At 41.1% G+C, this 13,087-nt stretch overlaps 1 protein-coding gene across 3 annotated transcripts in view; it reads left to right on the top strand.

Moving 5' to 3' along the window:
- PLEKHA8 (pleckstrin homology domain containing A8) overlaps positions 1 to 12,516 on the top strand; it is a 33,130-nt gene extending 20,614 nt beyond the window's left edge. For 2 of the 3 annotated variants that reach the window (XM_054190196.1, XM_054190194.1), the window contains exons 10-14: positions 489 to 547; positions 1,842 to 1,972; positions 2,471 to 2,541; positions 4,745 to 4,806; positions 5,703 to 12,516. In XM_054190196.1, coding sequence (XP_054046171.1) covers positions 489 to 547; positions 1,842 to 1,972; positions 2,471 to 2,541; positions 4,745 to 4,806; positions 5,703 to 5,900 — 521 coding nt within the window. In that variant the 3' untranslated portion in view covers positions 5,901 to 12,516. The remainder of the gene's footprint in view (positions 1 to 488; positions 548 to 1,841; positions 1,973 to 2,470; positions 2,542 to 4,744; positions 4,807 to 5,702) is intronic. The other variant, XM_054190197.1, reaches the window with a different exon arrangement.
- The last annotated feature ends 571 nt before the right edge of the window (positions 12,517 to 13,087 follow it).

The raw sequence follows: 13,087 nt of genomic DNA, 5'->3' as shown, positions 1-13,087 counted from the left end.
GATCCACTCTCATTTAGGTGGGAGCCATGTATAAGCTGTCTGGAAATCTATGGGTATATCTGGAGCAGCAATTTCTTGCCTTCAAAAGAACGGCGTGAAATGCCTTGCATGTCTAGTACTGCTGACGGTACACCATTCTGCTGTACTAGCTATTGCTGCTCTTTGATTTTTCCAAAGACTTCTATCTCCAGACAGTGCAAACCCCCCCCCACTTGCTTGGCCCCTGAATCTAACAGTAGATGTGAGGACCCTGTAAGCACGCGCCCTTTTGAAGACTTCCAAATTGTAGGTCGATGTATTTTAACACTTGTACTGGGGTAGATTGGTTCTACACCAAAGACAGACTTTGGTTTATGTCATTCATTTGGTATACTCCTGCCATGTAGAAGGATCGCTAAGAGAGTAAATGAAATTAATCGTTACTAAGACATGAGGACTGGAAAAAGACACAATTTTAAAATATGGCTGCTTTTTTTTTTTTTTTCTAGACAAGCTGGGACCAACTGTTTTTGCTCCTGTTAAAATGGATTTTGTGGGTAACATCAAGGTAACAGCTCATTTCTAATAGTTTTGGTTTGTTTTTTTAACCAAAATACCTATTTTAGGTGCTAAAGCTCAAGAGTCTTTGTTGTAGGGGTCAATACTGTAAGGCTACTTAATATTTGATAATGTTACCATCTGTCAGATTGGAATGCTGAAATGTCTGTAATTCTGTTCTTACAGTACATAAATCCAATAAATCCAACTGTTATGCACAAACTTATAAAATACCTGAGTGACTGCCAAGTAAAACATCTGTTACACCTCATAAACGTGACTTTGATTCTGAGCTGAATAGGTTGTAAGTCATGATGTGACGGTAGCAATATTGACTTTAGACTGTAAAACAAACCGGGGGGGAAAAAAACACCTTACCTCAAAAAAGTAGGAGCAAATTAGTGCGTAAAGAAGGAGCTTCGCAGCAGGTTGGGGCAGACCCTGCAGCTTCAGTTCTCGTTCTGACAGTCCTTCTATCTCAGAGTCTGAAAAGGCTTGAAGTGCTACTTGTGAGACAAGATGTATTCATAGTGACCTTTTCATTGCTCTTCTTTCAAGAAAAAAAAAAAGCAAAGCAAAATATATCTCTTGCGTGTATGATAAGGAAGATTGCATGCATTCAGACTTGTTTGGTGCAAAGTAAGGCAGATATGCACTTATCTTGCTGAAGGTAGCCACTGAAAGACTGAAAATAGCAAGAGGGAAGAGTGCTATTTAAAAAAAAATTTAATATTTATTGTCAAGTGATAGGCAGCTGCTCCTTTAATGCGGAAGATGACTCTGTTTAACTGCCTTGTGTATTTTCCCCTCCTATTTTTGTAAGGAGTTGTGTATAACAAACTTTGGCATAAAATAAAAGCTTAAGTATGCCAACAACTGCTAAGTGTAATTGAGAATGTGCAGCTTAGCAGTTGTCAGAAGGTAATCTTGCTTCTACTTGAAGCTTGGGGCAAATGGGACTTTTTTCAGAGAGCAGGTTGAGTTAACGCCTTTCCACCAGTGTAGAGGATGTCATGTGAACCTAAAGCATTTTGTCAGACAGAAATGGTAGGTTTCATGCAAGTCTTTGACCAAGATGCTCTTTTTTTGGTTGCCTTAGCCAGCTGGCTAGCCAGATGTGTCTGGGGTTGTGCCCTGGGAAGGTGTGCCCAGTGTGGCAGGACAGCCGTGCCGTGGGAGCGTGTGATGTGGTTGGGGATCTGTGATATCCCTTTGCAGGGAAGAGTCCTGGTAAATAGGTGGTATTTATAGAACAGGCCACTGGTCATAAAAGCCTAAAACTTTGCCTCTTGTTTTCCTTCCAGAAAATAAACCAGAAATTTATAACCAACAAAGAAGAGTTTGATACCCTTCAGAAGATTGTGCTCCACGAAGTGAATGCCGGCGTAGCACAAGTTAGAAACTCTGCTACAGAGGCTCTCCTGTGGCTGAAAAGGTAACAGCCTTTTATCTACTTACACTATGAACCGCTAAAGTGGAATGAGGGGCCTTTCGCCAGTGCAAGCTTATGTACACGGAGCAAACTGGTTACTTTCCCCAGGCTCCATCAATCCAAACTGGCTAGGATCAAGATTAATGTATTATCTGTGGTTATATCACCACAACTTTGCCAAAAGGCCTGAAAAAGCAATCACAGGCGACCTTTTTTCCCATAAAAGTGAAGTTAACAGTGAGTGACTGCTCCTGCTGGGCCAGAACATTAGGCAGGTGATTTCAGGCTGCAGCAGAAATGTTTTAGCAAGGTGTTTCTCCTTGGGCTAGGAGAAAGGGTGGATGAGGTGGCTGCATTTTTTTATTCACATTGAAAATGCCATCTTAATTCTGAGTTTTATTGCACTTCTGAGTTGTATTGCAACTTTGGGGGCTTTGTTATACTTTGGGTTACTTTGTTATAAACTTGGTTTCTTTTTATTTTGTGGGTTCATCCTGACAGAGGCTTGAAGTTCTTGAAAGGGTTTTTGACGGAAGTGAAGAATGGGGAAAAGAATATCCAAACAGCTCTGAGTAAGTGCCAGTTGCTTTATTCTTTGTGTGCTTCTGAATTTACATACTTGGCTAGTTTCCTCCTCGTTTAGAATCTGTGTTTTCTTTTCTTCAGTGACTAATGATGCAAGTAATCTCCAAGACATAACTTTTTTGAAAACTGCAGTTTTTTAAAATGGCCAATTCGGGCAGATTACTAGATAACTGGTCAATGTTGATTTAATAGTAGGAAAGATTCCTTTAATTGGCATACTTTTGGCAGTGGAGATAATCGTATCTTAGGGAAAAAAGTGCTTTGTCTCATTCCGTTTTCTCTACTGGTTTGCAGCAAGAGTGCTTCCAAATTTATAGTTGCTGTTGTGTTATTTTATTTATTTTTTTTATTCCTTGTGAGATTGGCCATCACTCTTTGAAATCACCTCTTTGCCAGTATGGCTGTGAATTGCCTGTATCAGTTAGAAGGGAGTTTGTAACAGAAAAGAAGGAATTTTTTCCAAGTTCACAATTTCTGATGCTTACCAAGTCAGGCTAGTGCCCACAGCAAGTATAAAACAAAATACAAACCCCGCTTAGACTTGACTTGGTTATTCCTGAGTAAGACCCTCTATATGAATGCAGTCTAATGTTATGATGATAATCCTTTAAAACAGCTTTAAAACAGGGGTTTTTAAAAGTTTGGGTTTTTTTTTTTTTAGCTTCTTTTAAACAGCTAAGCAGTCGTCCTATAGGATTAGTAAAAAGAACTACTACAGCAAAGTATGTAAGCAGCTCTTGGAAGTGGGACTGTAAATACACTGCTGCCAGATGTGGATGTTAAAACCACAGAAAGTCAAGGCACTTATTTGACCTTCTGAGTCTGAAGGCTTCAGCACTGAACTGCTTCTTGAATTGCTCTGTGTCTGCAGCAGAGCCATGCTGCTGACTTTTTCTCACTTCTTCCTTCCCTTTCTCCCCCTGAAAAGCTCTTCCATATCTGTGTCAACAGTGCAGCTTTGGTTTACTGTTACAGTTTCGTATTTAGGAGTTACTGTGCTATTTGAATTCAAGTAAAGTTGGGGTGTATGTTCTCTTTCTACAACCTCAAATGTCAAGCTAATGAAAATAAAAAGTGGAATATCCACTAGTTCTTATGATTTTCTGAGGAACAAACAGCTTTTTAACGGGATTTGTCTTTAGTCGGGATTTAAATCTAAGCAAACTTTTCAACTTTTGGTGGTTTTAATTCCCCTGTATTTGCTGATAAGGCAGAGAATAGTCTTGTCAGTCCTGTTTGCTGCACAATAGTCTTTTTCTCCTTGTTTTGTTGCTCTTATTACTGTGTGCTTTTCGCATAGATTCTCACTCCTGAAAAGCCACATTCCCCAGTCATTAAACTGATAGATGAGGAGTACAGCAAAACTTGTAGCTGTTTTTCACTAACTTTTTACACTCTTCCAATAATAACTGTCTTCAGTCTTTCGAGAAAATTTCCTAAGGAGTAAAATGTAGAGGTTCTCTTTCTTCAAAGTGAACAGCTCGGGGAAAGTATAATACAATGTCAAATACTTAAAAATTCAACTGAAGGGTTATGAAATGACGACAGTGAGAAGCTAAGACTGGGAAAATATGGCTCGAAAATGTTTGACTTTGTATATGAAGGTGGAGCCTTCTAGGAACATAGCAAGGGCCTTCCTCAGAGGCTACACTCAGGGGCGCTCACAATAGAAATCCTAAGGATTATTTTAATACGGGCCCGGTGCTTTCTCTTCCAATGGCCCTCGAGACTTGACCCTCAGATGTAAAGAGAAAGTTAATGCCTGAGCTAACGATCTTGATTGAGGCCAGCTAATCATCAAGTTGCAGGATTGTTTCACCCCATATATTATTTTCTCAGACTTGCACTGAACTGAGAACTAGATAGTAGAAGTGTTAATCTTGAAGCATAGCTAGTCAAATAAAAATTACATTTGCCTTCCTGTCTGTTAGAATACTTACTTGCCATAGATGAGTTGAAGGAGATTTGACAGCAGAGCTGAGACCCCGATGCATAAATCCCAAATCTGTCATCTCCTTTCAGTCGTAACTTTGGTGCTCAGAAACAGCCATTAGTTCCATCCAGTGGCAAGAATATGTCCTTAAATGGTCGTTTCTAAGCTCTAAGTCCTCTTTGTGATGCAAACTTAAAATTGCCATACATTTATCTCTTGAATGACTTTTTTTTTTTTTTTCCCCCCCTTCCTTTAAGACAATGCTTATGGAAAGACGTTACGGCAGCACCATGGTTGGGTTGTCCGTGGGGTCTTTGCGGTAAGTAATTATCTTGGTAGCTGACAGAGCTGGGGGCGTTGTTAATGTGATCTTATGTGTAATTAAATACCATTTAAAAATTATAAGCATTAAAACGAATAGATTCCCTTGTCAGACCGTATTTTCTGGGTGAGAACTGTGGGTATCACTGTGTTCAGTATTGGGCTTTCAGGGTGGAACCTGTTTTCTGGAGCCAAACCAGACAGATCATGCTTGCAGGCACATTTTTTTCCATTATGTGTTTTTCAGCAGTCTCACAGGGCTATTAAATGAAGAACGAGGGGTTTAGGTTGCTTTTTTGAGGATTGATCTGTCTTTGGATATGAGCATTCAAGAAGAGTTAGTGCAGAACGTGTCAGGGAGTTGAAGCAGAATATATTGGCTAGAGGAAATGGTCTATTTTTGTCCAGTCTGGCAGCTCCCCCTCGTGTCTGTCACTGGAAATTATCACTGAAATTATAAAATTAAAAAGAGCCTCATCCAGGCAGTCATGACAGAGCCTTTGACTGGGAGAAGCAGAAATGTTGGGGAAAGCTTTCTAAAGACTGTTTTGGGAATGGGACTTCACTGTTGAAATGGGGTGACACTGGCTTGGGAGCCCCCCTAACAAACTCTGCTTTATTTAGGGTTTGTATTTGAGTCACTTCCTAAACATCAGACCTCTCTGAAGATGTGTTAAACTGGGGATCTACAGAGAGATGATAATAAATATGTGTGTATATATATATGCCTCCTTGTCAGTAAAAAATCTTAGGCATATGCCTGTACACGTAAATACATTAAAGCTATGCAATCTTAAGTGCAAAGAGGGATGTCTTAGAAGTTTTTTGTGGCTTTAGTTACATTTTTTTTCCAGTTCTGTTTTGCAAATCTAAAAGCTTTGGTTCCTCTCCCAGTTAGCTTTAAGGGCAGCTCCAACATACGAAGACTTTGTGGCAGCTCTGTCTGTAGAGGAGTGTGATCCTCAGGAAGAAACATTTTACAAAGGAATGCAGAGGGACCTCAACATTTACTTACCAGCCATGGAAAAGCAGCTAAATATCTTGGACACTCTCTATGAAGTACATGGTTTGGAGTCAGATGAGGTGGTATGACTACAGCAAGACCGTGTCTTAAAACTTCAGGGACTGTGTCTGTTAACAAAGATTTCTTTTGTTTTGGGTTTTTTTGGACATCATTTCTGTTCGTTGTAGCTTTTCAGGTGGGAAGGGTGTTGTGAGTGTTTTTGGGGAAGGGTATGTATGACTTTTATTTTTTTCGTTAACACTTGTTTTGTGTTTAAATGCAGAGGTACTGTTTCTCTTTGGGTCATAATGATGTCCGTGATGAATGTTTTTGACTGTTTCTCTCCTACCCATGCACTCCCTCTTCTCTTCACCTCATAAAAATAACAGAGCAGAATTTGGCCTTTGCTCCCGTACCTTAGGAGAGAGCTGTGCGTGCAGCAGAGCGGTCAGGATGTGAAGACGGACAAGCTGCCTCTAGCTCTCCCATGCCCTGTGCCCACTCCCTGCGACGGTGTAGGAGGGCAGAGGTAGTGACAGATATTGTTACTTCGGTAGCGCAAGAGAAGGTCGGTTAAATGCCACCTTATAAGGTACGCGGTGTATTTTTCCCTTAATTTGGGTTGAAGCTTTTTAATGCAGCACCTCCCCAAATATTACAGAGACCTTCACCACGAAGCACACGTGGGTTGGTGGTCTGAGCATCCCCAGGAGCTAGCCTTTGAAACTGGGGGTCGTGTTCCCTGACCAGCTCTGAGTATGTGCCACGTTCTCCCTGTCAGTTCCTGCCGGCGGGCCACAAGAAGTTTGCTGGCGCAGACTGGCAGAGCCCAGCTGATTGCAACAGTGCTTTACACGAGCAATCGAATCACACACACACACGATGGTAACTGAAGATCATGTCCATCATCCTGGTTTAGTAAGGTCTTGGTGGGTTTTTCTATTTTGGGTTTAGGGTTTTGTTAAATCAAATCCACACAAAAACATAATATTTGCTTTTCAATTGAATACAGCTAGCAGTTTAAAAAGCAGATTTTATTGAAGTCCTTCCTAGGCTGCCATTATGGGCAGAGACTTCATGAAAGTGGATATGAAATGAGTAAAGCGTAGGAGAAGCTAGAATTTGTCGTGGAGCCAATACACATTGGGCCAATTACAAACTTGAAAGTCTGAAATGATGTAGAAGCAACTGGAAATCAAGAAAGTAAGATTTTCCCCTTTTTCCCATTTTGCTGATACAGATAAAAGTGTGCTCCTTGGCACTGCTGCTATTAAAAATAACAAAGCAGTCCTTTTAGCTAGCTATATGGTTAAGGACAAAATTCCCAGTTGTGTTTTTGACTAGAAGGCTGTCTGTGAATTATTGGCTGCCCATTGAAGGCGTAAGTGGGTCTCTCAGTGGTGACCTGGGGCTTCAGATGGCTTTGTGCAAAGAGTTGAGTTTAACTCGTGCAGGAAGAGAGAAGACTGTGCTAATGAGATACTTAAAATTAGTAAACCTTCATAAATACAGGAGAAATTTCAGTGTCACCATACTCACGGGAGAAGTACTGTCTTTTGCTAGGCTAAAAGCCACATTGTCAGTGAAATGTATGTACTGCAGGTCTGCTGCCCTGCATCGTCACCTCTCTGCACACCGAATACTTGATTCTAAAGAGCCTAGCATTGTGAGCTTTAAGAAAAGCATATGATACTTGAAGAAAAGACCAAACGTCACACCTGGGTATAAAGCAAGATACCAGAACTGTAATTAGGCATTTAAACAGTGTGTCTTTCTTGTTCCTTTCACCTTCTCTGACCTGTGCCTACCTGTAGCTCCCACATACACCAAATGGAATCAGAAGGATGTGGGAGTTTTAGGTTTTGGGGTTTTCTTAATTTAAGCACTATATATTTATGTTGGAGTACAAAGTCAAAACTTTTGACCAAAGCTCCATTCAATTATTTCACTACTTGCAGCGCTAAAAATGAAGCAGAGAGCCCTTGGGATTTGGCTGTCTGCTTCTTCTAAGCACGAATGGAAAGAAACCACCCCTGCAGCAGGGCAACCAACTCCACCCTGCGTGGTTTCCTGGAGGTTTTTGGCTATTATGTGGGAAACTCCACTGTAACAGTTCCTAGCTGTGTGCTCTGGAAAGGTAATGGAGACCACGTTTCCACAAAATATCAGCTGGGGGTATGGAAAGAGCAGGAAGAGATCCCTCTTCTCTAGAAATTACCTGTGAAGATTATGAAGAAAATTGGCTTCCCTTTTTGCTCTAAGCTTTTACAGTAGCAGGAAAGTGTATTCAGCACTTAGTCTTAGATTTATTTTTGACTTTTCTGTTTCTTTGGTTTGGTTTGTTTTTTTTAACTAGCAGGAGAAACAGTGGTTTGTTAGTAGTGCATCAGACCCAACGTTTGACGCAAAAAGTAAGGAGGCTTTATTTTGTAAGCAGAGAACTTAACAGCTTCATTGGGCCATTAGCTTCAGCAATTACTAACTTCTACCATTGTTCTTTCTTCTACCAAATAGAGAGCGGTCCACGTTGCATATCCTCTGATCAGCATGGCATCCTGCCTCAGAGCAGGCTTTCTTGTCTTGCTCTTCTCTGTAAAGTTGGTCTTTCTGAGAATGTTCTTAGGAGACCCCTGTGTGCTTGTTGTTGAATAGGGGACTTGTAAAGGAATTGAGCAAGGTCTCCTTGCCTTCAAAACTTGTACTTCACCATGCACTGCTGTTGCAGGGTGTTGAGCACTTCTAAGACTAACAAAAGCTGCCTCTCCAGTCAAACCACCACTGAGAAGGAAACCCATGCAGCATGTTGCAGAGCCAAACTGCCGAGTTACACCTCCAAGGATGCGGTAGACTAGATGACCAAGTGGAAACAAATACGCTGCTAGACAATTCACTTCCTTCTTTTCTTGGGATGTCAGTTTGGCAAGCAGAGAGGATTGCTTTTGATTTTAATAATTGTAGAGAACAAGCAATTAACTTTTGGCCTTCAAATTTAGAATTGGAGAGAAGGTTGGTGCTTTCTGTTTGATTTGTTTGGTTCGTTGATTGGTTAGTGTTGTTCTGGGTTTTTTTTAATGGCTGACATTTATGAACAACTGACCTGGATGCTGATAGAGGTCCATATGACTCTTAGATAACAGCACCCTTGCTCTGTATACTTTACATGAACTGGTTTGGTTTCTTAAACCGCACTAGTCTAAAGTTTTGCGTCCCTTTTCTTGAGAAATGCTTTCGGCCATTTCCTTCAATGTCTAACAGTTGCATATTCTCAGGGATTTTACTTAGCCATGGCAAAATAAGAGTAATCACAGCCTTACTCTAGGGGAACAAGGCTGCTTTTTGTGAAATTAGTATAGCTGAGCGTAGAGCTCTGAAACAGCATATGACACTGACGGCATCTATCCAGTGCACATCCTTGCTGAGACATGGTAAATCCCAAAGCAATCTGATAGAAGTGCTATCTAGTACTGAATAATGGCTGTCAGCATATTTGAATAGAGATCATAAACTCACCTTTGTAATATAGTGCTGTTGGCATTAGAGCAGAGCTCTCAAATAATTTCAGTCGAGTTCTGCTTAGCAATGGGAGGCTTTTATTTATTTTATTTATTTTGTTGGGTTTTTTTTAAAACAAACTATGTTCTGGAGCCCCCTCTGCTATTTTAAGACATCACACTCAGTTGCATATTGAAGTTTTGTGACATGAAAATTGTATAATATGAACTGGATACTCAAGTGCTTTAGCGTAAACTTAAGGAGTCATTGAAACATCCCATCTGGACACTCTTGTAATGTGGGTCTCCCCCTTTAACAGATGCACTTAAAGTTAAGGGCCATATACCTTCACTTGCAAGCTTTTTGTAAAGCATCATCAGGACTTAGGTTACAGCTGTTTGCTTTAAAAATGTTTCATAGTTTGAAAAGTGTCACGTCGTTGGCTGGACATGTAAAAAGTATGCCCAAAACGTGCTCCAGTTATTTGCAGCGTACTTTGGCAAAGGGATGTGGACCATTATAGAAAACAGTGTTACGTATGTCCATATGCTGGACCTCCTAACCCTTTCTTTTCATTATCAATTCAGCTTTTGTGAAAAGCTTTAGGGAACCCTAAAATGCCTTTTAGACACCAGAAAAGATCATTAGCGTGTTCCTATGTGGCTAACTTCCCAGCTTCCCTCACCTGGTCACCACCCCTTCCTTTCCTTCCATCCTCAGCTTCCTTGCTGCCAGAGCTGTTGCAGTCAAATTGAAGCATCTCTCTATAAGAGCACAAAGCAGGAAGTTTTGTAAGTGATAAAAATGTAAACTTGGACGATCAGACCTGACTAGTTTGGCAGGCAACCAAACATACAGTCAGATGGAGAATGTGCTGCTGCTTTTCTCTGAAGTTTGTCCTTGGTTTGACATATTTTGCAGGAAAACCACGCCGCTTTGAACTTTTAATTTCACTGATGGAATTTAAATCAGGACACTTCAAAATTGGCAATTCTACCTCTTTTGAGTGAAAACACACGGATTTATTTTTTTTAATTGACTTATTTCTGTTCTCTTGCCTGCATAGTACTGATTTAAAAAAAAAAAAAAAAAAAAAAAAAAGAAAAAACCAACGGGGTGGGGGTGGGCAGGGATAACTGAATTCATGCCTTCTACCTTCTGTAGCCCCTTGGTGAACAAACGCTGCAAACTACTGCATGCTCCGAGCAATGTGAAATCACCCCTGTGGAGAAGGGGTATCATAGCAGAGTTACTGGCCCTGAGCAAGCCCAGGCAGTAGCTGATCCTGCTCACAGTTCACACAAGGATTTAAGCACTTGCTTTGAAGTTAGGACGTAGGTGTGTATGTGCTTCGCTTAAACACATGCTTACCCTTCCGCTAGCATGCACTTAGTCAAAGATCACATTTTGAAGATCATTTTTAATATCCCTTTCTTGGTATATTATTTCTCCCCCCAGATACTCCAGATGTGCTAAAGGTTGGTTGGGGTTTTTTATAATATATGAAATTTCATTGTTGTCATATCCTGATTTTTGCTTAACACTGTTTATTTTGCATTGCAGCATTCAGGCGGTCCAAAACTTACTCTCTAATTCCTTTATTTAAAGCCATCTTGAAAGTTTGAGATTTATGTCTACTTGAAACTAAACTTAACAAGTAAATTGCATTCCAAAATATGGTGACTAAACTGAAAACCAAAGCAACTTGCTTTTGTGGTTTCCTTTTTTATTCTCTTTCTTTTTTTCAAGACAATTTTGGGCATACATTTTGTCAATGTCAAGTAGGGCTTACTCCAAGCCTTACTTATACATGCTGAAATATATTACATGCATATGTGTAAAATGAAGGGAAGGTATATTGCCTCACACTTTAAATTTACTTCTTTCTAAGGGCTTGTTTGTGCCCCCAGAATCACCCCTTCCAGTGTAAGCATTGCACAAATTGTGCTGGCATAAGCAGTTCGGGCTTGAAATACTTCGAAGTTTCCGGTCAGCATCATCTCTCAAATCATACAGCATCTGTCTCTTTTTCTTTTTGGAGCATTGTTAAGACCTTTGTCAGACTTTTATATTATTTCATTATAATAAACTTATTTTAAATAAGCATGTTTTAAAATCTCACTTTCTCCTCGCATGGATTTTGTTTCATTTATTACAGTAGGGGGCCTAAAGTGCTCTTCAGGACTGCATCTGTTCTAGGTACTGTGTGAACAGTCGAAAACAGTATGTTTCTGGTTCATAGAAACTACCTGTATGTATCTTTGTAAGAAGAATGTTAACACACATGGAGCCTGTTTTGATTACAAGAATAAAAGCTGTGTCTGGCATGTGGTTGTGGGTCCTTGGCCAGTCTAAATGTGTGAAGTCTGTAGTTACAAAAGCCAGCCTGGCAGTGTGAGAAGAATTCATTTTTAAAGATTTGGTATATTATATGCCCTTTTGCCTGGACTTCAGTCTCTTCTGTCGGAGTTTCTGAAGTCTTTGAAATCTGTGTGGTCATCTTGAGGTGCAGATGAAGACTAATGTTCCTTACTTAATGTGGGTGTAACATCTCTCTTTTTTCTCCTTTGGTGGCTCTCCTGAAGTGTCAGCTGTGCCGCAATGAACCAGTGAGCCCAGTTCACTCCATTGCCTGGCAGCTCCTCCGAAGCCGTGCTGTTACATGTGGCGGTTGGATGGGGCTGCTGCTGGGGCAGAGCTCGGTCCCACGCAGGGTGGGCGCTTCTGGTGTTGGTATCTCCACTGTGGTGTGCTGTACCAGACACCTGCCGCTCTTCACACCGAAACCAAGAGGATGTACACAGAGATGGGCGTTAAAAGGAGAAGCAGAATGTGGTGGCTGTGACGAGGAGGTCTGTGGCTGTGCGGAGGGACTGTCTGCCAGCGTGAGTCCTTGGAGTCACCTCCATAAAATACTCTGCTCTCAGCAGCACTGCACAGACGTACGCTAATAGAAACCCCGTGCACAAAAAGAGATCTACTGGGCAAGTGTCTCCTCATCGTAACCTCCACTGGTTTAAAAAAAGCAAATCTGTTGCCATTACGGGATCCCAGATGAATTGCAGAAAGAGGCCCAGCTAAAGCTTTGACGGAGTTTGTGATGTTTGTTGGTAAAGGTCATGGGCTGTGATAGCGGCTGCTAAATTCCTGTCCCCACCCCTGTCCCTAAAGGAATCTAGATCCATGGTTCAAAATAAAAAATGGTGTGCTGAACGTGTGGGGTTTATAGGAACATACAGATGCTGCTGTTAAAATGGGAAGCTCAAAGAGGACACGTTAAAGATTCAACAATGACCAAATTATCTATAAATAATTTTTTCTTAGGATTCTCCTATATGGAAAAAGACTGTTTTCTGAAGTTGAGCAGGAAAGGCAACGCAAGGTCACAGCACCGAAGCTTTGACTAATGGAACCAGGCAGAGTGAAGCCTTTACCGGCTTGGTTACTCTTAGCCCAGCTGGGAACCCTGCTACGCTGAGGGCAGCGTGGGGCTGGCATGCAGTTTTGCTGCCCTGTGGGAAATACGAAGCTATTGAAATGCAGAATATGGGGCCATAATTCAGTGCTACAGCCTGGACGGAGCACAGGTTTCGAACAGAAGTTTAATGCGTTTGCACAAAACTGTTCCCCAAATTGGAGCCATGAGGAGAAAAGTTTTCTTTATCATTGTGGGACTAGTAGACTAAGAGTCAAGCATGAGTGTTAGAACTGACAAAAGGAAGTGCAGGAGATGTTGCAGTACACCAGAAACTTCCACACATTAGTGCAACCAAGCTGCATGTCT

Source organism: Rissa tridactyla, chromosome 2, assembly GCF_028500815.1.
Source record: "Rissa tridactyla isolate bRisTri1 chromosome 2, bRisTri1.patW.cur.20221130, whole genome shotgun sequence".
Taxonomy (NCBI): Eukaryota; Metazoa; Chordata; class Aves; order Charadriiformes; family Laridae; genus Rissa; species Rissa tridactyla.
The sequence above is the reverse complement of the archived record's forward strand: the minus strand, read 5'-3'. Positions and strand labels throughout refer to the sequence as shown.